Here is a 26450-nt window from a genome sequence, read left to right on the forward strand (position 1 = left end):
TCCTCTGTAACGCCCTCGTCAAAGGAAAGCCCCCAGTTTCGGATTCTGACCTGTGGGGTGTGTAACTTGGGTCCCTCATCAATCCCTTTATGTAGTAATATCCCCACCTGCTGGAACTTTAGGTTTTTACTGCTAAAGGTGGGAGGTGTTTGGTAAAGCTTCCCCAGGCCGGGTTACCTGAGGAAGGTTCTTCCTCCACCGTGTTCCTTTGTGGAGGAGGCCAGAGCTCTGGGGCTGCATCCTTTCTCCCTCCTGTTAGATCATATGGTGGGGCTGCCCTGGGCTCTGGGAATGACAGAACCTCCCAGAAGCGGGTACTCAGTGCTCATCAGAATTTCCACACTTTCCTGAAAGATGATCCTTGGCTTCCTCCTCCTGGGTCTCAGGGATCCAGTTAACGCCTATTGGGCTGGAGATCCTTAAAAACCAAACCCAGAGTCTGGGTTTGGTGTGGTCAGAAGCAGGCCATAGGGTGGAGGCCATGGGAAAGCAACACTCTCACCCCTCGTGTGGGGCAGTCCCTAATTAAGTCAAAGGTTTCCTTAAATCCGTATCTCCAGGTAAGGGACTCACTAGGGGCTGACTCTTCAAGATGGGGTCCTAAGATTTCATTCCAGAATTGGAGAAGCCAGAGGCTTGGCTTTTCTGTTCTGCCTCAGCTCCTGCTTTGGGAGAGTTTGCTTTCCACTGAAAGCCTCTGGAAGCAGAGGCTGGCTGGCCCACCACTTACGTCCTATGCATCCTATGTGACTCCCATGTTCCTCTGCACCCTGTGTAAAGCTTCCCATCTGTGAAGCGTCTCTGCTGAGCCAGCTCCCTTTCCAGGTCCATCACCCATGGAGATATTTTTGGGTCCTGTCAGGAGACTGCCATGAAAAGCTTAGAGCTTTGCGTCAAGGCCACCATCTGAGCTCTGGGCTCCAGGGAGGGCGTAGCCTCTTCAGGGCAGGAAAGAACACTGTCATTCCCTGGGGACGGGCTGTCCTGAGCTGACATCAGCCTCTTGTGGTGCGGTCCAGAGACTCCAGGGCCAAGTGGACACGACGCCTTTCCCCCCTGCTCCCCACCCACGCCTGTGAGAGCCCCACACCGCTGTGGCTCAGCTCCCCACACTAAGCCCTCAGCCCCACAGCCCAATCCCATCGCAGAGCCCAGCCAGCCTGGCCCAGAGAAGCGAGGTAAATAGTAATGAAAGAGTCTTTTTTGGATTAATGGGGACTGGCAACCAGCACCTCTTCCCAGGCTAGCAGAGACCTCCTCTCTCCTCTCAAGTTGACTGAGTAATCGTTGCCAAAGAGTTCCTGACAAGAACCCCCTGCTATGCAGGGAGCATTGCTGATCTCCCTCTCAAAGGTCATCTTTCCACAGTTCCTCCCTGCCTGCCCCTCCCATCAGGAATTTCTTATTTCACAGAGCTAAATGCCACAGTCCTCCTCAGCTATACTGGCAGCCTCCCCTCAGAAAGCAGGCACCACACAGAGCAGAAGGCAGCACCCCAAAGACAAAGTACAGTGCCCAGTCCATTAGATAAGTGTGAATCGGATCTGTCGCAGATGTCCTAGATCACAGCCAGACTCCCTTCTTTTGTCTTCAAAACTCTCCTTTTGGCTCCTAGCAAAGTCCATCAGGTCTCCTCATCAAGCCAGGACACTCCCACTTAAACCCGTGGCTGCCCTAGAAAGGGGCTAAGGACTAGAAAGGCTGCACCGCCTGAATTATTCTGTGGATTCTAGCATCTAAGGTAAGGTGGATGTAGTGAGCCCAGGAAGCCTAGGCATAGCTTGTCCTCAGGTATGGCCACCGCTTCAGAGTGACAAAGTGCTGTCACGTGCATTTTTCCTGTTTGATCCTTTTTTTTTTAAGATTTTATTTATTTTGTACATTTTTCCTGTTTGATCCTTTTTTTTTTTTTTTTAAGATTTTACTTATTTATTTGGGAGAGAGATCACAAGTGGGGTAGAGGTGGAGGAGGAGGAGAGGGAGAAGCAGACTCCCCGCTGAGCAGGGAGACCCACTCAGGTCTCAATCTCAGATCACAACCTGAGCTGAAGGCACGTGACTCAGCCACCCAGATCACATGACTGAGCCACCCAGGCACCTCTCCTGTCTGATCCTGAATCACTACCCTGGGAAAGAGAAGGCCAGAGGAAGTAGGAGGCAAGTTCAAGTTTCAAGAGATCTTGGAAAAAGGTGCTACTTAGGAGAGAGGTCTCCTTCCTGGTCCTGCATGACTGGGATGGAAGTGTCATTTTACTCCTATAACTAAAGACCAGCCTTTGGGAAACGCTTGGTCTGGGTCCGGTGTATGAATGTGCAGTGGCATCGGTCGCTGAGTGTCACAGCGGAACCTGGGTGCAGGTGCTCTTTCCCCAAGCCCGGTCTTCCTAAAGAGCCAGGACTGGAGCACAGATGCCCCAGAAGAAGATCATTTGCTCATGGCTTCACCAGGAATGGCAGCATTCCAGAGTCCAGCAAATTCCATATGCTGGTATTTTGTTAAAACTTGGCTAGGAGACTCATTCTTCTCTGATAATATCTCTGAGGTTATATATGTAGCCCTTTTTGCAGGAGGGGAGTAGGAGGAAGAAACCCTAGAGAAGAGTGTCATAACGAGATAGGCTGGCCTCCCTTGTCAACATGTGAGGGAGAACCCTCGTCAGAAAGCCCGCCATTTCTAGACTCGGTGCTCTGCCCAACTATGAGATCGCCAACATCATTGCTCAGTGCATGGCAAAGGAGGAGAACAAAAGGGATTCTGCTTTTCCTCTGCACCTTTCCCCATGTAAGCACCAGGGAAGTCAGCATGTCTGAACTAATTTCTGGGTATCACACAGAATAATAATATTCAACACATCCTGAGTCCTAACCACAGTCTAGGCATTGTAATAAGCACTTTATGTGAATTAACTCATTTAATTCTCACAATGATCCTATGAAGTAAGGATTCTTCTTATCCCCATTCTATAGATGAGGAAACTGAGGTGCAGAGATTATTTAGCTATCTCGTGAGGCAGGCAGGGGGGAGCACAGGCAGCCTGCCTCCAGATCATTCCATATAACCACTGGGTTTATACCATGCCTGGAAGCGTGGATTGTGTCCCCTGGAGTATAGCTGTCTCTTACTGGGCCAGCAGAGCCTTGAAACTGGGGGTGGGGGTAGGGAGCTCCTGACACCGGAGCCCTGGCCCATGGTTCCAACCTCCCATCTCCCAAATGTTTGGGGCTGCTTGGATGCCAGCTGCCCCAGAATCCAGTAACCCCAATAGAATGTCCTTACCAGCATCTCCTGCTCTGTCCCCTTTGTCTCCTTTCTCTCCTTTTGGGCCTCGGTCACCTGACACAGAGGAGGAAAATTGACATTAGAGTGGAAATAAATCCTGACCATGGATAAAATATTATGTGCAAGAGATGAATTAACCCAAGACCCAAGACCTGAGAAATTCTCACCAGGAGCCCCCAGCCCTGGAGGGCCTGGCAGGGAAGGAAAGATAAGAGCTTGAGTCTATTATGCTGCATGCTTTGGTCACCCCAGAAGGAGGTCGGGGGTTCACCTGAGAAATTTCGTTCCCTCTTAATTAAAGTGTGGAAGAGCAGAGTCTACCAGCACAGGCTAGAGTCGTGGTATTCAATGGGAACAAGACAGGGCAAAGCTATTTCTAGTAAGTAGTCAAGGTTTTAGAATTACATGGCCAAGTTTGCTGTAACAAGCACAGGAGGAAAAGATGGGGAAAGGTCTTCAGTTACTTTGGGAAGACAGAGGTTATACATCAGGCAGATTTACCGTGGGGGCTGGGGGAGTCTGGGAAACATGGGAGAGAGCTTCCGGGCACACTGTAGAGTTTCCTTCTCAGGATGTGGTTGAAAGGACAGAGCTCTTTTTCCAGCTAGCATCTTACGTTCCAAAGAAGTAGAAGGTCCTGACACCTCTTGAGGGAACACTAACTAAAATGACCAGGGAATTCTATTCCAAGTACTTCCAGAAAGATATCTGTAAGTCAAAATCCTGTGGCATATGGTCTGGTGCAAGAAGCCAGCCAGCAAGTTCTGGGGAAGGATGCCTATGTGATCCAAGATTTGAAAACAGAACAAAACAAAGCACCCCAAGGTAATCATATACGTAAATATGAATATGCTTAGAAAAAGATCTGGCAGGGTGTTCCCCAAAGTGTTTACAGTAGTTACTCTAAAGAGTCATAGCGTAAGGGACTCAGGGAGGGGACTCCCTTTTTAGTTTATACTTTACATACTTCTGTATTGTCACATTTTTTTAACAAGCATGTACTACTTTTGTAGTCTATTTTAAAATAATTTTTTTAAAAAAATGTCCTCTGTAAAAGGGAGGAAAACCTCAGCCTGTTTAATCACTAGAAAGAAGCCTAAAAGTTCTCAGTGATCCAATATGCAGAGACCCTCCTAGACACAGGGTGAGAATGATGAATAGTACTCTTTCTTCGTTTTCATCTTCACAAGGGAGGAGATCAACACGGGGGAACCAGCACCCAATTTCCTCATCTTGCCATGCAATTATGGTAGAAGTCTTCAAGTTCTTGAAGAGAATGTGGAAAACCAGGCACTGACTAATACCGTGGATGCCCCCTAACAATGAACGAGGGGTCTGCCTCCAGGAAGAAAACCAATTCAGTAGGAACACTATCAGCAATGCACATCTGAGAACTGAATTAAAGTTTCAAATACTGGGGGAGTCAAAAGCATGGGACGGACTGTTGGGAATCTGGGGATACGAGGAAGGAGGTGGGTATCCTGGGTCTGCTGACCCCCATTTCTCCTGTGAGCCTAGTCTCCCAGCTTGGCTTCCTCTGGCTACACCACTGATCTGCAACCCCCAGGGACATTGGCTTGCATTTCTGTTGCACTGGAAAGTGGACAAAAGGTCTTCACACAAACATGACCCATGTCATCCTCATGACAGCCCTGAGAAGTATGGTATCGTGAGGATTTCTGGGTTCGGGACAAAGAAACGAAGGTTTAACAAGGCTAAGTGACTTGCCCAAGGTCACTGAGCTAGCTGGTCAGTGGCAGAGCCAAAAGGCAGATCCTGGCCATTCACTCCAGTGTCCACACAGGTGCCCAGAGGGCTAGTGGCGAACAAGGCTACATGGGAACTTGGGGATTTGTTATTACCTTTGAACCCACGTATGCCCATGGGTCCTGTGGCTCCCATCTTCCCATCATCGCCCTTGGGGCCTGGCAGTCCTGGGGTGCCTCTCTCCCCTGGCAGACCTGGGAAGACAGAGGACAAGTTGTAGAGCATCAGACTCAGAAGTGGAAGGGTCTTTGTAGGTCATGATCTGGCCCAGCAGTCTGCCTCAACCAGACATCCTGCTGCAGCTTTTCCTTCCTGATTCCTTTCAGTTAACTTAAAGATGCTGCCAAAGCAATTGTCCTAACGGTCAGCACAAGCTTTCGCAACTGGCACCTTTTATCTAGTTAGGCTGGACCTCTCCATGCCACGCCCTGAAAGGTCCAATTCTATTGTGAGTGGTAGCAGTGGTGCTCTATCCATTTGGGAGATGTCCCTCTACCTCTAGCTATGCTGGAGATTTAAAATCAGCAAACTTTTTTTTCTTGAGTACTTTCTATGTGTCAGACACTGTTCTGGAGTCTTCTCATAAAGTATCTCATTTTATCCTCACCATAAACTGAGGTATTATTTCACCTATATGACAAAGGAGGAAACTGAGGCCCAGAGAGGTTAAGTATCCTGCCCAGGGTCACACAGCAGAGAGCAGCAGGGGCAGGATCTGAGCCCTGGCCTTCCTGAACTGAAAGCCTGTGGTCAGTCAGCTTCGCCTCATGCTGGATGAAAAAGACTTACTGGCATTTAGGGTAGGAGGAAGATGAGACAGCACCCCATCCTCCTTAAGAGAAAAACCACGAAGATCCCTTCCATGCTATACATCCAGAGAGATATAGCAAAGGGGACCGTAGGCTGAGGAGGAGGGAGAAAGTCAGCAAGGCCAGTAAATGGGATGGATGACCTGCTGGCAGATCAGGCCCTGGGGCTCCTGGCCACGAGGCCCTGTGGCCACTGCCTGCCTTTCACCATGGAGAGCCAGAAACAACAAATGCTTTCACCCAGTGAGAGCCCTGCACCCCCAGAGACCTGACCTAAACTCACAGTTATCTCTGTAAAGCAGAGAACTCTTAATTAACTGATTACTTGTTCTTTCCTGCTTTGAATGTGAACTTGGCTTTCTCTGGCCTTTTTCCGTGACTTGGAAAAACCTGTCTTCCAGTAATTATTTCTCCAGAGCTAACATCAAATGTCTGGAAGAGGATGCATGGCCCCAGAGGATGGTGGGACCTTGCAGAAGGGCTGATTGGTTTCTTTTCTCCTGCCTAATGCAAGGTACCTGTTTGGAGTCCAGCCACCTTGTATCTAGAATGAGATATACCCGAGCTCCCCATCATATAATTCAATAAGGCAGAAAAGGAGATTCCACAGCCCTGTGAGTGTCTAGGCATCCTTGGTTCTAAATTTGGGGAGTTCCCCTGGAGGGGAGCCAGGGGTAGAGGCCAGGTCACAGGCTCTCCTTCTACTATCTTCTGCCCCTTCTCTGGTTTGCAACCTCTTCAAGATTTAGGAAGAGGATAGTTAAGAGATACAATTCCTGACATAAACAGACATCTTTCCCCAAATAAACTTCCCCTTTTCTTGCATCATTTAGAAGGCTTTGCACTCTTCTAGAAAAATGCTGCTCACAGCAGAGGCTCAGAAGTGAACAGACTGGGATGCCAAGTCCGACAGTCACAGGACAGGAACTTCTGACACAATGAGTCAAAGAAGAACGCCCTCTTTCCAGAAGGCCAGGAGCCACCCTCCCTGCCAGCCCCTGGACCTTCAGAGCTGTCACTCGCGTGTTCATTGATCTGGGCAGAATCAGCAAGCAGGAGGGAACATCCAGGGTCTGGTGACTTGGGAAACACTGCAGGAAACAACACACTTGCAGAACACTCTCCAATGCTTCTGAAGGCCTTGGTCATGTGAACCCTGACTCTTGTGGTGGGAAGTGGCTTCAGGGAACTGTGAGCCTCTCGTGCACCCCTTTTCTTCAGATCCTGGTACTTCCTATGAAGAAGGATTTGCTCCATCCTATTGTCATACCTACAACCCATCAATCTCTTGACAGACCAGGGCATTTGAAGGTAGGTTGAATGGGCACTCTCCCAGGGAACCCTATCACCAATGTCAACAAGAAAGTAGAGGGCCAGGTATGGAATGGGGGCACCCTCCCCTTCTTCGTATGTGCAGCTTCCTCCTGGGGCTTCCCAGTCACCTCGAAGTCCAGGTAATCCAGGGATCCCAGGCTCGCCTTCCTTCCCTTCCTCTCCCGGATCACCTTTGGGGCCCGGTGGTCCTGAAAGGGATACAAATGGCACCAAAGTTAGAAGGTAGCTTTCTGGAACAGGACACCTGTAGAAGAAACAAAAACTCCCTCTTCAAGAGAAGAAGGGTCAACATTATGCTTTGGGAACACACAGGGCTCCACCTAGCCTGGTCTTATATGAGTGCAGGGGGAATCAGGGAAAGCTTCCTGGAAGAAGTGTTATCTAAAATGAAATCTCAAGAAGTAACAGAAGGTGGCTAAGTAAAGGGAGGACTGCATATCTCTGATCTACCCCCACCCCAACAAATGCACATGCTGAGGCCCTAATCCTCAATGTGATGGTGTTTGGAGGTGGCCCCTCGGAAGTGATCGGGTTTAGATGAGGTCATGAGGATAGCGACCCAATAAGAGACACAAGACAGTACTCTTGCTCCTTCCTTCCCTCCCTTATCATGCTTGGAATGAATGCTCTTTCTCCCTCTCCCTCTCCCTGTGCCATATGAGGACACAGCAAGAAAGCAGCCACCTATAAGCCAGAAAGAGAGCTCTCCTCAGAACCCAACCATTCAGGCACCCGGATCTCAAGACTTCCAGCCCCCAGAGCTGGGAGACATAAAGTTCTGCAGTTTGAGCTGCCCGGACCGTGGTATTTAGTTAGAGCAGCCTGGACTGACTGAGACAGAATGAAAGGGAGAGCTCTGGGCAGAGGGAACAATCCCTACAAGAGCTTGAAGAAAGAGACATGTGAGCCACTGTGGGATTAGAAGCTGGGAGCACATGACAGGATGAGAAGGGTGAACAAGTGGGAGGTCTTGGAGGTCTGGCTCAAGTGTTAGACTTGACCCTGAGGGCACCAGAAGCCATAGCGGGACATGGGAGAAACAAGAGTGTGATCTGATCTGTGCAGGAAGAAGATGGTTCAGGCCGCCATGTTGGAAAACGGCTCAGGATGGGAGGGAACACAGACGCAGGGAGGCCACGAAGAGGCTGCATCCGGGTGGGAGGCAGTGGAACTCTGAATTAGGGAAGTGGTGTTCCAGAGGGATATGAGCAGCTGTGTGGAGGCAGAACAGACAGACGTTGGCTAAACATAGGTGAAGGCGGGGGGAGAAGAACAGGATCAGGTTCAGATTTCTGGCTTGAACACCTGAGGGGAGGAAGCAGGTCTAACTGTTCCTGAGCAGGGCTTTCTTCCAGGGCCAGGCGCCACTGTGGCAGGGATTCCAGCCTATGTGACTGGATCCAGTCCCCACAACGAGGCTGAGTGTTGAAGTTACTTGTCTGAGGCCACACAACTAGGTAATGAGAAAAGGAGCACAGGTTCCAACTCCGGTCTCTCTGGCCCCAGCCCTGTTCCCTCACTTGTCATAGGAGATAGCTCCCCGTTCCCAAAACACAGTTAGACCTTCCCACCCCCCCAAGCCTGCTGCCCACCAGGTCAATCTTGTGCACTTATCTCGCCCTGCCTTGTCCTCCACTCATAACTGTATGTGTTCTCTGTTTCCTAACAACATTGCCAGCTCCAGCCCAGACATCCCTGTCCCAGCTGTGAAGATCCAGACGCCAAGCTCCCCACTCCTGCTGCCTTGTGACAGAAAAAGACCAAGGAAAATGCCAAAACTGTATTGTACTGAGTTGAAGAGCATCCCTTCAAAATTCATGTCCACTTGAAACCTCAGAATGTGACCGTATTTAGAAATTGGGTCATTTGCAGATGTAACTCGTTAAGAGGGGGGTGATCCTAGAGCAGGGTGGGTCCTAACCCAGTGCAGAGAGGGTCTTAAACCAATGGCAGGGCTTCTTAGAAGAAGATAAAGCACAAACAGACACCCAGGGAGAATGCTATGTGACAAGGGAGGCTGCATGTCTATAAGCCAAGGAATGCCAAGGATTATCAGCGACCATCAGAAGTTAGGAAGAGGCCCAGAAGAATTGTATCCTGCAGCTCACAGAGGGAACATGACCCCGTGGACACCTTGAGTTCAGACTTCCAGCCTTCAGCATGGTGAAAGAATCAATTTCTGTTGTTTTAAGCCACCCAGTTTGTGGTCCTTTGTTACGGCAGCCCTAGGAAACCAAAACATGTACACTCACAGCATAGCAGCGACAGATTGCACAATAAATATTTGATGAATGAATGAGATCAGAGGGTGTTAATACATACAAAACAATCAGGCGGCCAAGATCAAGATGTACTGATACGTTCCAAAAGTTGGCACTGTCTTCAGACCCTAACCCAAGTTGACAGCTCTTTAATGATTCAATGGCACACACACGGGAAAAAAGCAATCAACAACTTAAAAATGCATGTGTTACACATACAAATCATTTAAAGGGAACCAGGTTCTGGGGCCATCTTCCTCTCTCTATGAAGAAAAGCAAAGTGAGCCTGGCTATAGCAATCCCAGTTTTCAGGCGACAGCGTTTAGGCACAGAACTGGCTTAGAACACATCTCAGATTACACAGCAAAGGAAAAGCATAGTGGAAGGAGCAGATGAGCTTCCCACCCCTCTTCCAGCAATCTCTACCGGATCAGAGGGCTGCCCGGATGTCTGACTCCACTGCTGTCCCTGGGAAGGACGTCCTTCTCCCAGTGCCCAGTACACTCCCCTCCTTGTCACAGTCCTCGGTGGAACTCAGTGCTTCCAGAATCAAGTGGGTCAAGGAGGCAATGCACTGAGCACTAGTATTCTATTCGTTCTCCTGTAGGCATGATTCAATGTATGATCTTCCCAGGAGTAATGCTCTGCCCAGGGAATGGCCCTGGGGATGGGGCCTCAGGGTGGTGGAGATCCTTCGGAAGGTAGGTGTTGAGTATGAATATGAAGTGTCTTGGGTTCAGGTCCTGGTTCTATAAAATCTAAGTTAAAACTCCTTCCCAGACATTTGAGGAGTCAGTGGATTACATGACATGCTGGATATAAAGGGGTTCGGTAACTTTTGAGTGGCAAGGCCATGCTAACCATCTGTACCCCTACCCCCTTTCCTAACGCTTCATCAGAACTATCCCAAGACTACCATGTATGGTCATCTTGGGCTGCCCCTGAAATCACCTTGCCAAGCTTAGCTGGCTCTTTCAAGGAGATGCGGGTCTGGAAACATCCTACATGACGTGGGTATAGTTTTTAAGACACGGATGAGTGGTTCCTGAGGGCCGGTACAGGAGATGAACTGGGAGGGAATGGGGTGAACAGCAGAGGTGGCTGCTGATTTCTAAGTCATACCCTTAGATGGAACCAGCCCCACAGACTCTGAAGGACCTAAACCATGGCCCGTGTGAGCTTCATGAGGCCCGGCTGCCGGAGGCTCCAACGACCAAGGTCTTCTTGAATCACTCCGGCCTGTGGGTAACACACACCTGGGGTCTGACTTCTTATAATTTTCCTGGGAATCCAGGCCAAAAATCTCTCTCTTTTTTTTTTTCTTTCCAGGCCAAAAAGCTTGAACCTGTTTTGACTCCTCCCTTTTCTCTGCTCCCCACACCCCCTTGCTCACCAAGGCTCACCATCGGGGTCATTCCCATGTCATGCCCCCACCTCCTTCCTCTCGGCTACCACACTCCTCCAGGTCTTGCTCCCAGCCTTTTTAAAGACCTCCCTGCCTGCGGTCTCACTAAAACCCATGAATCAAGTCAGAAGCTAGTGAACGCACCGCCTCTGGGCTCCCTCATAGTCCAAGGGGTCATAGCCCCTCTATCGGAGACCCCTGCAGATTCCCCACCCGACCCCTTCTGCACACTCAGTCTGATGCTCTGGACACAAGCTTCCTTTCACCTCCACAAAAACATTCTCACGTGTCCCCAGACATCCACCAAATCTTTTCTATTCCAAAAGCCCCATCCCCCTTGGGCCTGACGCTCACCTCCAATGCATACCCATTCTGATCTTTTAGGGCCCCTGGGCAGAGCCCCCAAATCTGAGAGCTGGAAGGCCCCTCAGACATGACTGTAGACAAACTTCTCAAGGGAACACCCCTGAACCTGGGCAGGCCACCCTGGGCCCACTCCCGGGGACCCACCCCTCATCCTGCTCCGTGGTCTCCAAGGAGTTCAGGCCCTCTGCCTCACTCACCACAGAGAGTCCACTAAGGAGTTCTGGGCAGTCATAGAAGCTGTTACGGTATCCGCGGTCCTAATGGTACCCAGCAGAGCTTTTTAAGCTCTTGACTCTTGACACTCTGACTTGCTCATCTCTTCTATCACTCGAGTAGGCCAGAGCATGGAGGTTGTCTGGGACAGGGAGGAGCGGGGCCTACTTCTTGGTTGGTCCACCTCCTACATGGGGGATGGGAAGGAGGAAGAGGAGGAGGAGGAGGGGAAGGAGGAGGAGGAGGTGCAGGAGGTGGAGGAGGATGGAGAGAACCCTCCGGCCCTGTGCCCAGAGTGCCCTCCCAGAGCCCACCCACCAGCCCAGTCCTGTCCGCCCCCATCCTCCCTCACTGCCCCCAGTACAGCTCTGTCCCCTGAGAGGGCTGCCCCTGGGCTACACCAGCTGGAAACTTCTCCTGAACAGAACGAAGCATATGTGACTGAGCACTGGCTTCTTCTGGGGCCCAGCCAACAGGGAGGGAGAAGCAATCCATTCTCCCTTCCCGGATCCTGGCATGAGCGATGGGGTGGGGGACATGCCGGGGCTGGAAACAGGACAGGGACAGCTGATGAAGTGGGCCTGAAGCCAGCAGAACCGAGACCAAGATCATAATACAGACACTGCCCACTGCACCACACACGCTAATCCCAGCGCGGCTGACCAAGGTGGAGTCCCTCAGTTAATTACTCTCCTTCCCCACTTGACGTCACTGGGCCCTGGGCTGTCAGCTTTGCCTCTAGGGTTTTGCACGCTCTCCCCTTTCCTTCACTGTGTGGGGGCAGTGCCCGACAGCAGCGTTGCCCAGCCTGGGGGCCACTCGGCCCAGACCCACAGGGGCTGCCCCCCACTTCAGCCCACGCTGCGGGGCCAGCTCTCCTCGGACCTCACAGCCTGAAGCTGAGGCCACTGTTTGCTTTCAGGCCAGGCTCTCCACTCCCTTCCCAGCAGAGAGGCTGATGCAGAAGGCAACAAGACAGAGTCCTCCCATCCAGCCCAGGGAGCTGCTGCCCAGCCCATGCTTCCCAGGCCTCGGTGGGGCAGAAACGCTCTTTACAAACGGCCCGGTTCACAGAGATCTTTGATCCCTCCAACACGTCCCTGCACGCTAGAGGCTAGAGTTGGAGCCCAGGACCCAAGGCCTCCCTCTATCACGTCAGCCTTTACAAACACTGCTGTGCTCTCCACTGCACAGTGTGCTTTCTTGAAAAAGCAGCTCACCCATAAATCTGCCCTGCCAACAGCTTGTTTTCATGAACTGAGAGATGGATTTTCGAGTCCCAGCTGGACCACCGGCTTGGGATTTGACTTGGACAAGTCATGTCCCCCTCTCTGGGCCTCAAATCCTCAGCTGTAAAACAAGAGGAATGGACTAGCTGATTGCAGAGCCTGTTACTACTGTAAGGCTCTGTGATTCTGTAACCGTCCATCTAGCAAACAGGCCATCTGAATATGGTGGGAAGTCCAGCCTTCCTGCCTGGCTCACACTTTCCTCCTCCTGGATGCCTCCCTTCTCTGGTTATTTCCCCCCTCCTGGAAGCCTCCCCACTATGGTTATCTCCCCTCTCCTGGATGTCTCCCTTTCCTGGTCATCTCCCCCCTCTTGCTATGTCCCCCACTCTGGATATTTCCTCCCTCCTGCTATGCCCCCCCCCACTCTCTGGTTATCTCCCCACTCTGGGAGGCCTCCCCTCTCTGGTTATCTACCCCCTACCCTGGATGTCTTTACACTCTGATCATCTGAGTTCTCTGCTTCTTTCCAACCACAGACAGATTTCAACAGACATAATTAATACTGAAAATCCAAAGCAGAAAACAGAAAGCACTGCTGTGAGGGTCCACAAAAGACAAGCCAGAGACAAAATTCATAGAAAACTGTATAACAAAGTGAGAGAATGAAGCCATTTGAGGTCAAATCCCAGAATAATATAAATAAGGCCATGTTTAAAAAATACACATAGTTGAGTATTTGTGGATTCTGCAGTCAAGGGCAGAAAGTGGAAGAGTATGAGTGTGTGTTTGTGTATGTGAATGTGAGTGTGTGTGTGTGTGTGTGTGTGTGTGTGTGTGTTTAATGACTAAGAGAGGAACTGAACCAAGTCAGGGCAGAAAGGCCATTCCAGAGAGCAGTATGGAAATGCCTAGAAGTTTAGCGGGTAACACATCCCTTATCCAAAAGCCAGGGTAGAATTCTGTCTCATAAAAGCTGAATGGTAATTACATAAGGTATGTCAAAAAGAATCCCTGGGAATCATACCAGTTGGGCCCCCGACAACCATGAGAGAGGGAGGAGGTGGGAAAGGGAGGTGCCGATGTAGTGGTGATCCTGGGAGCCAGAGGCACTAGGGGGCATTCATCCCCAAAGTCCCGCAGTCCGCCGAGAAGGCAAAGCTCGAGGACTGGAAGGCAGGCGTGGGCAGGACTGAGGTGAAACTTCCAGTTCCAGGGAATGGAGTGTGAATCTTAGTTTAAGAAACAAAGAAAGACCACTTGGACGATCCCACTGGAAGAACCTTCGTGAATGGATGCCCAGGGCTGCTTCAGTCCAAGCCAAGGAGAGGGCTCTTGCAAATTATAGAAGCAGACAAGCTGTGAGATGCTCAGAGAGGCCCAGGAGGAGGCACCCCCAGGAGGCATGGTGATGTCTGCTGACTGCAAGAGGAAGGAAGGGGCGGGGAGGGGACTACCCCTAAGGACCCCCAAATAGAGTCCAAGGGACCATGCTCTCTTCTCCCTTTACTGCTCAGAGCTGGCAACTTCCTACCACAGGAAGCAGGATGGTCAGTGACAAGAACATGGATTCCAAACCAGAAAGGCTCACATTCAGACCTTGACTTTGCCACTTGCCAATTGGGTAAGAAACCGTGGGAAAGTTATCCAAGTTTCTCATCTATAAAATGGGAACAGGAATACCGTTCCACAGGATGTGAGGATCTGTAGTTTTTAACAGCTATTTAAAGAATTAACGTCTGGCTCAGAGTGGGTCATAATTTGGTACCATCACTATTATTAGTAACTACCTGACAGACTGCTGTGGACGAGGAGGCAGAGGAAGAGAGAAGGTGGGAAAAACTAAAATCCCAGTGGTGGGGATCTAGAAGAACAAATTCTATCTCCTGTCCTCCTTTGATTCCTGAGCATCCCAAGACAAGAAAACCAGTGCTCTCACTGCCCAGGTTCAAGATCTAACAGTTTCTTCACCAACATTTACGGGGTCCCAATTACTGTGCTGTCGGGCACTGGGGGAAGCAGGGGGAACCCGGGGGGTGGGTCAGGGTAGAGTGTAGTGTGGTAATCACTGGCCAGTGGGTTCAACATCCTGGCCTGATCATTGAATTATACACTTCAATGGGTGAACCCCGCAGCATGTAAATTATACCTCATTAAAACTGTTTGAAAACAAAAAGTCCTGGGTCAGATCATTACCAGCTGTGTGGCCTTGTGTAAATCAGGCATTTCCTCCAGGAGCCTCAGTTGTTTTTTTGCAGGAATCCTACCCTGCCCTCAATAACAAAGCCCGCCTTCAACCAACCTCATATTCGGTCGTGGGGACCCACTTTAAAACAAAATAATGTACCCTAAAGATCTCTGTAGGCTGGAAAGAACTACGCGAATGGGAGACCCCATCATTCCTACTTTCCGCTCTAATACACGGAGAAGCTCAGAGGAGGGAGGCTTCAGTGAGCTAGAGGGGCCGGCAGGGTTGCGGGGGGTGGGTTTGAGTGAGATCTGAAGGATCAGTGGGATCTGGAAGAGGATGAGGAAGAGGAAGAGGAAGGAGGTGCTGTAGTAGGAGGAAGAGCTGGAGTGAAGTTAAGGCTGTGGGAAGGACAGGCTGTGTCTCTAGAGCGGTGACAAAATGTGTCCCACTGGACCAGAGGCTTCCCATGGGGGAGGGGGGTGGAAATTGGCTGTTTATGGACCATACGACCCACAGAATTAGACGAGTGAACAATTTCTAGAACATTCCATATTTCTGGTTTCTTACGAAAAACGGGAAGACTCTGGCAAGGCCAGGTCCGTATTCCAGCCTGGCCCAAATGAGGTGGACCTGTCCTAGCTCCTACTACTCCCTGGACACCAAGGTCACTTTACTCATGGGCATTGCTCAACCTGCTCCTACACACTGTTCCTTTTGCAAACGTTGGTATATCAGAGGAGAAGGCAGGGAAGTCAGGCTGGGGTCAGGTGTGCGATAGAGAGCACACCAGCTCTGGGATCAGAAAAGCCTGGGTCCACATCCTGGCTCCGTCACCTCCTGGCATGAGGCTATGAGCAGCTTCACGAATTAGTACACTCACCGTTGTTTTTAAAAGACATTATATGGGGGCGCCTGGGTGGCTTAGTGGGTTAAAGCCTCTGCCTTCGGCTCAGGTCATGATCTCAGGGTCCTGGGATCAAGCTCCGCATCAGGCTCTCTGCTCGGCGGGGACCCTGCTTCTTCCCTCTCTCTCTGCCTACTTGTGATCTCTTTCTATCAAATAAATAAATAAAATATTTAAAAATAAATAAATAAATAAATAAAAGACATTATATGGCGGTAGCTACACTCGTGGTGAACATAGCATAAGGCATCCAGAATTATCTAACACCATGCTGTACACCTGAAATTAATGTAACACTGTGTGTCAACTATACTTCAATGAGAATGTAAAACGAAAAGGCGTCATACAAGGCATGGTTCATACAAGGCGCCGTACCTGTCACAGTTGGTGTTTGCTGTGATATCATTATTGCCTACTATCAAGCTAAGGAATATTTATTGAATCTGGCAGAACCTGGGGGGGTCATGGTGGAGTTCTGACCAGGGGCACGAAGTGGGAAACGTGCATCTCACGAAAGGTGCCTCTGATGCGCAGGGCAGATAGCAGCAGGAATGTACGGGGGAGAGGAGGGTAGGGGACCAGATAGGCCTGGAAAAGAGGGAAGCTGGTTCTCGAGTCTGTAGGCCTGAAGCAAGAATACCAGTGGAGGCCTGCACATTTCCGCCATCATATTTAAGAGTTATAAATGAAGCTAACAAATTATTAAATAAAATATTTTCTTCTGTCTCGATGAACATACTTCATAACTTGTCCTGGAAGGCCAAGTTCAAATTTGGGAATTCTCCAATTCCTGAGTGCTTTATACATTGGAACACCATGACCCTGAAGGAGCGCCTCCCTGCTCCCGACCTGCACCTGCAGCCTGACCCCTGCTTTTCTGCAGCCAGAAACACTTGGAGGCTCCCCTTGGCACAGCCAAGCTCTTGAAGACCTGGTCCCCCATTAGCCACCCTTGGCCATTATGGGTGGAGGGGGGTGGTGGGTGGACGCTGAGGGTATTCTCCTGGAGGTGGAAGGGAGGTTAGGGTTAGCCAGGGGAGAGACCCACACAGGCTGGGAAAGGGGCACAGGCCATTTGGATAGAAAATTCCAGGGTCCTGTAGGGCAGGATTTAATAGATGGAGCATCCACTCCTGATGGCAAGTGGATTGGGGAAGGTGTGGGGGGGGCACTCCATGGCCCTCGGGGAGGGGCAGGCAGGAAGAAGGTACCAATAGGCAGGGCCCAGGCAGGGACACTGCGGGCTCGAGTTTGCCAGGCGGTACCTTTGGCGAGGGAGATGTTCCTCAACGCGATGGAGTGCTCCCAGTCCTTGAGGCGCAGGTCCTCGGTGACGGTGTTGAGCAGGGCCAGCTCCTGCTTGAGCTGCAGCTCCATGCCCCTGTGCACCAGCCGCAGGCGGCGGGTGTCCTCGCTGGCGTTGCTCACCAGCACATGCAGGTCCTGCAGCCGTGTGGCGTGCAGGGCCACGTCGTAGGTCAGGCTGTGGTTGAGGCCTCGCAGCGCGCCGCCCACGTCGGCCAGCTCCTCGCCCAGGACGCCCACCCTGCGCGCCAGCCCGTCGAGCAGGCCGGCGTGGCGCCGCAGCAGCAGCTGGCTGCGGTTGCTCTCCACCTGCAGCTGGTACAGCTCCAGCTGCGCCGCGTCGCTCTGCTGGCCTGTGCGGTCCCGAAGCAGGGCCACCGCCTGCTCCGTCTGGGCCGCCTGCGCCTGCAGCCCCCAGAGCGCACCCTCCAGCCGCTGCACCGCGCCCACCAGCGCCAGCAGCGAGTCCGACTGGTTCTGCAGCGCGTCCTGGGCTTTCCACACCTGCTCCGTCAGGTCCGCCTGCAGTGGCGCCTGCAGCAGCCGCAGCTGCAAGTCCCGGAAGCTCTCATTCAGCCGGTTCACGTTCCGAGTCAGCGCCTTCAGGTCGTCCGGGGAGCTCCGGGGCCTGGACACTGCAGAGGGGAAGGGGAGAGGTCAGCTCTGCTGGGGAGGGTCCCGGGTCCCAAGAGGCTGGCCTGGCATGCAGTAGGTAATCAAGAAATGACAGATGAAGGGAAAGCAGAAGGGGACTCTTAACCGATCCCAGGCACTGTGCTAAGCCAGTAGTCCCCAAACTTGTCTGCCCATTAGACTCACCTGGTGAGGTGTCCCGCTCACAAATTCGGTGATTGAATTGGTCTGGGGTGTGACCTGGGCTTTGGCATTTCTAAAAGAGCCGAGATCATTCTAGGGGGCGCACTAGTTTTACTCAGCTCCCCGTCGTTATGCCTGAGGTCAGTCCCTGTGCTATTGTCATTTCTATATGCAGAACACGACTGGATATCAGCAGTTTCAGGTGTCTAGTCCTAAGATACTGAGTGTTAGCCTCTCAATGTTAGGAGGCAGATGCTATTCTTATCCCCAGCTTCAGGGCAAGAGCTGTTAAAGTCACCCAAGGTAGCACACAGCAAGTAAGTCATGGAGCCAGGATTCTACCCCGCAGGGCTTGCTTGCTTCAGAACCAGGGTGCTTCCCTACAAAGTCTGCTCCAGAAGACTTCCAGATTGAAGGAGCCATGCCAGCAGCGGACTCAGCCCCGTTCTGGGCAACACTGTACTTCCCGGTATCCTGGGTTCAGGATCCCACCCCCTCACCCCCTCACAACCCCCCCACCCTTGCCGGGGCGAGGGCCCCTCTGTACAGGTAAAGATGCTTTTATAATCATCCCCTCTCTTCTCTGACCCCTCCAATCCTTTTTCTACATCATCTATTTCCCCGCTGAAGCAAAGAACCCATCTCAGTGACTTTTCGCCCTTTCCTCTCCAGAGGTTTCCTCTTCTTGGTGATAAGCAGCTATTTTACAATACTGAGGGGAGGGATGTGCCTCTTACTAATTGAAACCTGGTGTCTCCTCGTAGAAGCTTGCGGGATCGCGCTGACTCAGGTATACCAGAAACCCTGGTGCTAGGAGCCTCGGGAAGCCTGTGGTTTGTTTGCTGTGCACTGGCCGGACCTATACCCACCACCACTAGAGAAATGGAAACTATTAGTAGAAGTGGGACAGGGTGGGAGGTGGGGGGCAGATGAGGCCCAGAGGGAATTCTGCCTTGGAAATCTTGGAACTGGCACAGCAGGGAACTTCATCCACAGCCTGTTCAAACACTGAGAAATCGGGATAGGATAGCTCTCTTCCAGAACCTCAGGCAGGAAAGGGGGAGGATAGTTGTGCGGGTGCTTGAGCTGCCTGAGGACCGGCTGCCCCCATGTTTCTGGAGAAGCTAAGTCATTTCAGATTAGATCCAGAAGCCCAAAGTGCTAGGTGGGGCCTCGAAGTCCCCATCTCAGCTTCTCCCTTCCCTGGAACTTTAATCTCCAAGAAAACCACATGCCAAGTGGTCACTCACTTGGCACCTACTTTTCTTGCTCCATCCACATGCATCCCCAATCTTTACAATCTGCTTATACCGCCTCTCTGTCTTCAATCACTTCTAACTGTTAGAATGTTCTGCATTCTCTTCAGACTGGAAATCTGCCTTCCTGTAGTTTCTATCCACTAACCCTGCCCTTTGGGGGGTCACATAGACATAGTGAAATATTTTTCCATAAGACAGGTCTTCAGAATTTCAAAAATTTTGGTTGAAAATCTGCATTTCTTTCATCTGTTCTCTCCTGACTAGGTTCTGAACCTCCATACATCCTGGCCGCCCTCCTCTGCCCGCACTTCAGGGTGTCCATATCCCCTTAGAGGCAGTGCCTGATCTAACTGTGGTTTTCCAAGATGTGGACACACTGGGCAAAGTATGGCAGAAGGATCATCTCCTTCATTCTGGGCATGACACATGTCATGTGGCCAAAACTGGGCCCTGTTGAGCTTCATCTGTCTGCGCTTTTCAGACCTTGGCCATTGGATTGGGGTCTATGCAGTCTTTGGTGAAAATTTCCCCCGATTTCCAGTGAAAACACAGAGGCCAAGACAATGTAAGTGAACTGCCTAATGGCATGCTTTCTGCCTCCTGGTCCAACAGTTCCCACCACTGCTCCATGTTCTGGAAGCGTAGAACTGAAGCATTGTCAATAAAAGCAGAGGGTCTGGGGAAATGAACCCATGACCCAGTCACCACCTAAGTAACCACAGGAACTGTCTGCCGAAGAAATCCTCACAGGCCAGGATTTGATTTTAAAACCAGTGTGTTTGTCCAGTATTTGACCCAGATTGGTTGGCAAGTGTTAGAGACAGGGTGGCTGGAAAACAGAAAGGCCGATAATTTAGTTACAGTCCCTGCCTGTGATGCCCCTGGAGTTCAAAGAGACACTACAGCTTATCAGCTGCAATAAAGAACACTCTGGGCTTTGCAAATTCTGGTTCGAAACATGGGATTTGTGAGTGACTAAGGGGAACAGGGCAACCTACTTGCTTTAAGTTCCAGGCCTGCCTACACCATGAAGTAGACAATCTCCTTTAGTCCCCCTCTCTGTTGGCTCCCTGCTTCCTCCTTCCGTCCGCAGGTGTGCCCATGCCTGACAGCAGCCCCTTCCCCCGAACCTGCCAGCTCTGGGCCCCCCCTCTCTCTGTCCAGGAAACTGGGCTGACAGTTGTCCATGTGGTAGTGATTGACAGTGGGCTACCCCTGCCCTGAGAGTTCATTTGGGTCTTTTTTTTTTTTTTAAAGATTTTATTTATTTATTCGACAGAGAGAGATCACAAGTAGGCAGAGAGGCAGGCAGAGAGAGAGGAGGAAGCAGGCTCCCCACCGAGCAGAGAGCCCGATGCGGGGCTCGATCCCAGGACCCTGGGATCATGACCTGAGCCCAAAGCAGAGGCTTTAACCCACTGAGCCACCCAGGCGCCCCCATTTGAGTCTTTTTTTATTGTTCATTGCACAACCGGTGTTAACATACACCCAAATAAAAGAAAGAAGATCATTCCTCCACAATCCCACAGCCTCCAACAAAGCACATTGGTGTTCTTTTTCTGGCTCCACCCATAGGCATCCCCATTCTTCACAATTTGATTTTGGAGTTGTTTTTCTTTTTTTCCTAGTATGATTATTTCACAAACATGTTCCCGTCATTCTCTCTCTTTTGTAATTATAATTTGGGTGGCTGCCCCCATAGAGTCCATCAAGGGGATGTGTTGAAATATACCCATTCTCTTACCATCGAACATTTTTTCCAGTCATGGACAATAAATGGAGAAATGTCTCTCCTTGTTTTGAAAATGTTCCTGACGATAAATTCCCAGAAGTTAAATTAGTAGATCAAAGGGTATAAACATTTTTGTGATTCTAAAGAACTCCAGCCAAATCACTTCCCCCCAAAGTTACATCTATTCATGTGTCCGTCATAGATGTTCTGGGGTGCCTGTTGAAACAAGCAGATAGAAAATCACTGCAGCCGAGTACCCCCATCCTCGTATTGTTAATTGCACAGATGTCAAACAGTACCTTGTTATTTTTTATGTTAATATATTTGCATTTGAGAAGAGAAGTGGCCTTTTCAAGGTAATGCATCAGCTCAAAGGAATGGTTTTGATATTTTAGGTACCCAGGCTAATCAGAACAGAAATTACTTGGAGGGGTAAATAGTCTCTGGGCATCAAATCATGCTGCATAAGCCTAGAGCAGCCTCCCTTTTTGGGGGGGCTCACTTACCCACCCCAGAATGAATTATCTCCTTCCAACGGTCACAGCGTGTTCTCGCCCCACACCCCCACCACCCACCCTCTTCCCCCCTTTAATTCCTTCCAGATGTTTGCTGTCCTCAACAGGGAACAATTCTTCCTTGAGTGTGACTCTCCTAATTCATGTTTATGCAAACAGTTCATTTATCTCTCTGCCTGGCATATTTCCTTTTAACGTGCTTTCATTATTCCTCGACGTTAATACTTTCACAAGGGGGACAAGAAATCATAGAGACAGCCATAACTGGCATTTCCCGAGGACTTACGATGTGCTTTTCACATGAGTACACTTGATCACCTAACAACCCTATGAGATAAGTATGACTAGGACCCTCATATTCTGAACGAGGAACCCGAGGCACTTGAGGTTAAGCAGCTCAGGAGATCACACAACCAGGAAAGGGAGGAGACCCACCTTGGGTCCCCGGCAGTGTGGTTCCAGAGTTCCTGGCTCCTGACCCCTCTGCAGTACCGTAAAGGAGGGAAGGCACAGAACCATCTTTTTTAACAGAGACAGGCAAATGTGAACTAAGCTGGGAAGGTAGTGAGTTCCCCATTGTAAACCCAGGCGGGAGTCAGGCTGCTCGGCAGGAATCATGCAGACATTCAGATTTGGATTCTGATGCAGCACTGAGGGCTGAATCCTAATTCGTGTACTCCTGCATGTAATCGTGTACTAATATATGATGAATGCCTTGGGGCCTGCCTTAGGCTGCACCTGAGGCTAGGAGGCTTGCTCACACACATCTCCCGCAGCCTTCTTACCTGCACAGCCATCGAGCCTTGCCTTCCCACCTATACCCCGGCCCCGAGTCAGCCCTCTGTTCCATAGTTGTCCTTTATAGTCATGAAAACAAAAATCACATGCTGGTCAAGTGAAGGTGCTCCAGATGTGACTGACCTCAGGGCTGTCTTCCCCAAATGCCTCTGGCATACCTGTCATGCCGGCAAGGCAGAGGACCTGGTGTGGGCCGGGAGGAAGAAAGCCAAGCATTCTGTTTGATGTTTAGTGGCCTAAACCTTGGGCCATTTTCTCTTTGTATGAAAGTTCACATCCATCACCTCACTTAATTTTCAACATAACTCACCTTGGGAGGTAAGCAGGGCAAGTATTCATAATTTCATGTAAAAATGAAAAAAAAAAAAAAAAAAGAGGCTCAGAGAAGTCAGAAGATTGCCGGGGGTGTAAAATACGGAAGACTCGGGGTCATGGGTCCCTTAATCCAGCCCACTGTCCCTCTCCACTTGCTGCTGGGATAGTCCAGCACATGCTGAACTCCAAAAGCTATATGGGAAAGGGCAGCAGATGCCATTTATTAAGCACCTGCTTCCTGCCAAATTCAGTTCTTATCTCTTTAAGGAGATTCTCTCTTCCCAACAGCCTCACGGAGTAGGAATTACTGTGCCCATTTTCAGGTGAAGAAGCGCAGGAAGGTAGCAGAGCACGAAAGCAGGCTCAGCCTGCTCGGTCTCTGAAGGTCCTGGGGGCTTTCTCCCTTTTCCTTCCTTGCACAAAACAGCACAGGGCATCTGTCCCTTATTTTCCAGGGGAGCGTGGCTGGAGGGCTCTGGCAGGCCACCCGAGTGGAGGCCCTACTCCAGCCTGCAAGGTGGGAGGACTAGTTAGTGGCTCGGGAGGGTACCAAGTGAAGTGGCATCTGAGCAGTCTGAGGGGAGGTGGCCCATGTAGGGGATGTGGGGGAGGTTGGGAGGAACAGATGTTAGAACAAGGCTGGAAGCCATGCAGTTCTCCTGTGGTCCTCCCAAGCCTGTGGGCAGGGGGTATCACCATTTTATAGAAGAAAACCCCAACACCAGAGGCAGTAAGTAACTAGCTCCTGGCCACCCTGCCGCAGAAGAGCCCACTCTTCTTCCATTGTGCCATGCAGTGGTCCTGCCTTGTGTTCATTTAGGCCGGTGACACTGAAGACAGGCAGGCAGGTAGGTGGGTATCAGAATTCAGAGATCGTATAAAGCACACATGCGAGAAAGGATGGGGCTGAAATGAAACAGCAAAGTAAGCATGTGGATATAAACACCAAGGGAAAGAGAAGGGGCTTTCTTTCAGGTGGTCAGCAGAGCTGACTTGAATGTGCTGAGCTCGGGACACATGTGACTTTGACAGAAAATGAAATTGAAAGTGGAGCATAATATTCCTCCAGAATTGCCGAACGATGAGGATCTCAGTAGAGCTTTAGCACTTAGAGTGATGCACAGTTTTATTAGGGTTCCCCTGACCTCGTGACGCAGGAGAGAAGCCAGGCCAGCCTCAGGGCATTCCCCCAGCGGGCCCACAGGGCTCCAGGCTGGAAAGGCACTGTGCTGGTGGCGTCATGCCCTGTGGTCTCCATCTTGAAATTTTGAGAATTTTTTTCTTGGAGTTTTTGTAAGTGAAGTCTGACGGGGCCTTGGCCCCTCAGCTCATGTGCAGTCCCACTTCCCGCCAGCCTGGGATGAGGCCTTGGCCTCCCATTCCCACCCTGGGGGCCCCTGCAACCCTCTCTTCTGCCTCCATGGGGATGTCAGGGTGCAGTCAGTTCCTATGAGGATCTGTACTCATGCCTGAGAATCCTTGTGCCTGTTATTGTCATTGTAAACAGCAAATAAAAACCAGTGTGACAGGTGGTGAAACAATAGAAGAAAAGAAACAGCTTTTTTTTTTTTTCCTGTTTCTGGAACAGGGAACCCTGCATTTTCATTGGTGCCCTGGGCCCTGTGAATTATGTAGTGGGTCCTGGAGAAAACTAACAACCATTCATCTTCTGGGGCCTGTATAGCAGCCCTGAATAGTTAAATCCCAGGCAGGTCTATCTTAGTTGGCTCGGGCTACCATTAACAGAATACTAGAGCCTGGGTGGCTTAAACCACAGACATTTATGTTCCAGTTCTGGAGGCTGGAAGTCTAAGATCAAGGTTCCAGAAGGGTTGGGCTCTCCTGAGACCTCTCTCCTTGGCTTACAGACATGTGTCTTCTAGTTACATCCTTTTCTCTGTATGTGCATCCTTGCTATCTCTTCAGGGTCCCACCCTTATGACCTTATTTAACCTTAAGGACCTCCTTTAAGACCCTACTCCAAATGCAATCACATTGGGGGTTAGGGCTTTTACATACGAATCTGAGGCACAGGGTAATTCAGTCCATAGGGTGTCTTTAATATCCAGTTACCAGGAACTACACAGGCATGGAGAATGGGTTTCTGCCACATTCTTGGGGCTCACAGAGAATAATATTTAGGACTAGCATGTCCAATCTACTCTTCCAAGCAGCTGTGCAGTGAGAAGTGATCAGAACAGGACAGATCTGCAAGGTGACTATTGAGGGGAGCAGGTTTGGTTCATACTGTGTAAGGTTTCTAAGGTACTTCCAAGTAGAGGTGTCCAGAAGGCTGTTGGAAGTGGGCCCCAACCAGGAGAGAGTTTGCAGCTGAAAGTGCAGATTTTGGAATCCCCAGCCATACATATATATTGATGTTGCACAAATCAATGAGGTCAACCGTGATGACAGGACAAGTCTTGGGGTGGGACTGGTGTCCTGAGGGGAGAGGAGGAGGCCCTGTGCTACTGATGAGCATTAACAGACATTCTGTAATGCCACCTCAGACAATGAGCTCCCTTGGTGCAAGGGAGGCACCCAGTCTTCTCTATATCTAAGCTCTCAGTTTAAAGTACTCCATGAAGGTTTGTGCCAACACTGGAGACAGTCATGTGGTTTGGTCAAATAAATGTCCTCACATTTGTGGCTGGCAAAGAGAGACAGGCCAGGAAACAATGCTCAGCCTTTCAAGAGGCTCTACATGGCTTATGTTTAATGGGCCATCTGCCAGGGACCAATCACTTACAGAGAGATGGGGGACCTTCTTGGCAGCCCCATCCCAGACACCAGGTGAGCTGTTTACTTCTGTGGGGAAACTGTGAGGTCCTATAAGAGATCCTGAAAGGATCACCTCAAGAATTATGGCCAAACTGCTCCCTCTTCTTAGAATGCCTTGTCTTTCCATAACTATTTGTCTTAACCATCATTTAGTTCACACTTCTGAGAAGCCCTCCCAGAGCCTTCTCTACTCTCAGCTGGATAGAATTGTTGCTTTTATCTCTATTATACTAATAATCACCATAAAATGCAATGCAGGAGCTAATCATACCCATCAGCCTCTCCCGTTATCCTGAGAGCCCCAGGGGGGCAGGCACTGTATCTGTTCATAGACCCCAGGCACTTGTTCAAGGAATTGAATGGGGAAGACACAGGCAGGAGTTACAACAAAATAACCCCTTTTTTCAGTATAACAAAATTAGAGAACTGTAGGGGGTTGAATAGTATCATCTCAAATTTGTGTTTACCTGGAGCCTCGGAATGTGACTTTATTTGAACCTTATCTGAAAATGTCATGAGTAAAGGTAAAGTCTTATTGGATGAGGATGGGCTCTAAACCCAGAGACTGGCATCCTTAGAAAAGAAGAGGACACACAGAGACACAACGTGGAGAAGGCGGCCATGGGAAGATGGAGGCAGAGACTGGGGAGATGCAGGCACAAGAGTAAGAACACCAAGGACAGCTGGCAGCCACCGGGAGCTCGGAGAGATGCAGGAAATTTTTCCTCTGGGCCTGCAGAAGAACCCACCCCTGCTGGCGCTTTGCTTTCACACTTCTCGCTTCCTGGGCTTTGAGAAAGTGTGGTACTTTGCCAGGGAGCCGCAGGAGATGAATGCCGTTAAGACCTAATCCTCAGTGGGAGGGCATTTGGGGGTGGGGGCTTTGGGATGTACTTAGGTTTATTTACTTATTTATTTATTTTTAAAGTTATTTGTTTATTTATTTGAGAGACAGAGAGTGAGCGAGAGAGAGAGAGCACAAGCTGGAGGAGGGGCAGAGGGAGAGAGAGAAGCAGACTTCCTGCTGAGCAGAGAGCCTGATGTGGGGCTTGATCTGAGGACCCTAGGATCATGACCCGAGCCAAAGGCAGTCGTTTAATGGACTAAGCTCCCCAGGCGCCCTAATGATTAGGTTTAGATGAGGTCCATGGACCTCATGCGGGGCTTAGTGT

The 26450-nt window shown here is 50.4% G+C and overlaps 1 protein-coding gene across 3 annotated transcripts in view; it reads right to left on the minus strand.

Annotated features, from left to right (window-relative positions):
- SCARA5 (scavenger receptor class A member 5) overlaps positions 1–26450 on the minus strand; it is a 119208-nt gene that overhangs the window by 30492 nt on the left and 62266 nt on the right. For all 3 annotated transcript variants that reach the window (XM_013047162.2, XM_004775130.3, XM_004775129.3), the window contains exons 4-7: positions 17026–17700; positions 7299–7379; positions 5143–5241; positions 3278–3334 (exon numbers count right to left, since the gene is read on the minus strand). In XM_013047162.2, the coding sequence (XP_012902616.1) occupies positions 3278–3334; positions 5143–5241; positions 7299–7379; positions 17026–17700 (912 nt within the window). The remainder of the gene's footprint in view (positions 1–3277; positions 3335–5142; positions 5242–7298; positions 7380–17025; positions 17701–26450) is intronic.

This window comes from Mustela putorius, unplaced genomic scaffold (assembly GCF_011764305.1).
Source record: "Mustela putorius furo isolate JIRA1106 unplaced genomic scaffold, ASM1176430v1.1 tig00000242_pilon_pilon_pilon, whole genome shotgun sequence".
Taxonomy (NCBI): Eukaryota; Metazoa; Chordata; class Mammalia; order Carnivora; family Mustelidae; genus Mustela; species Mustela putorius.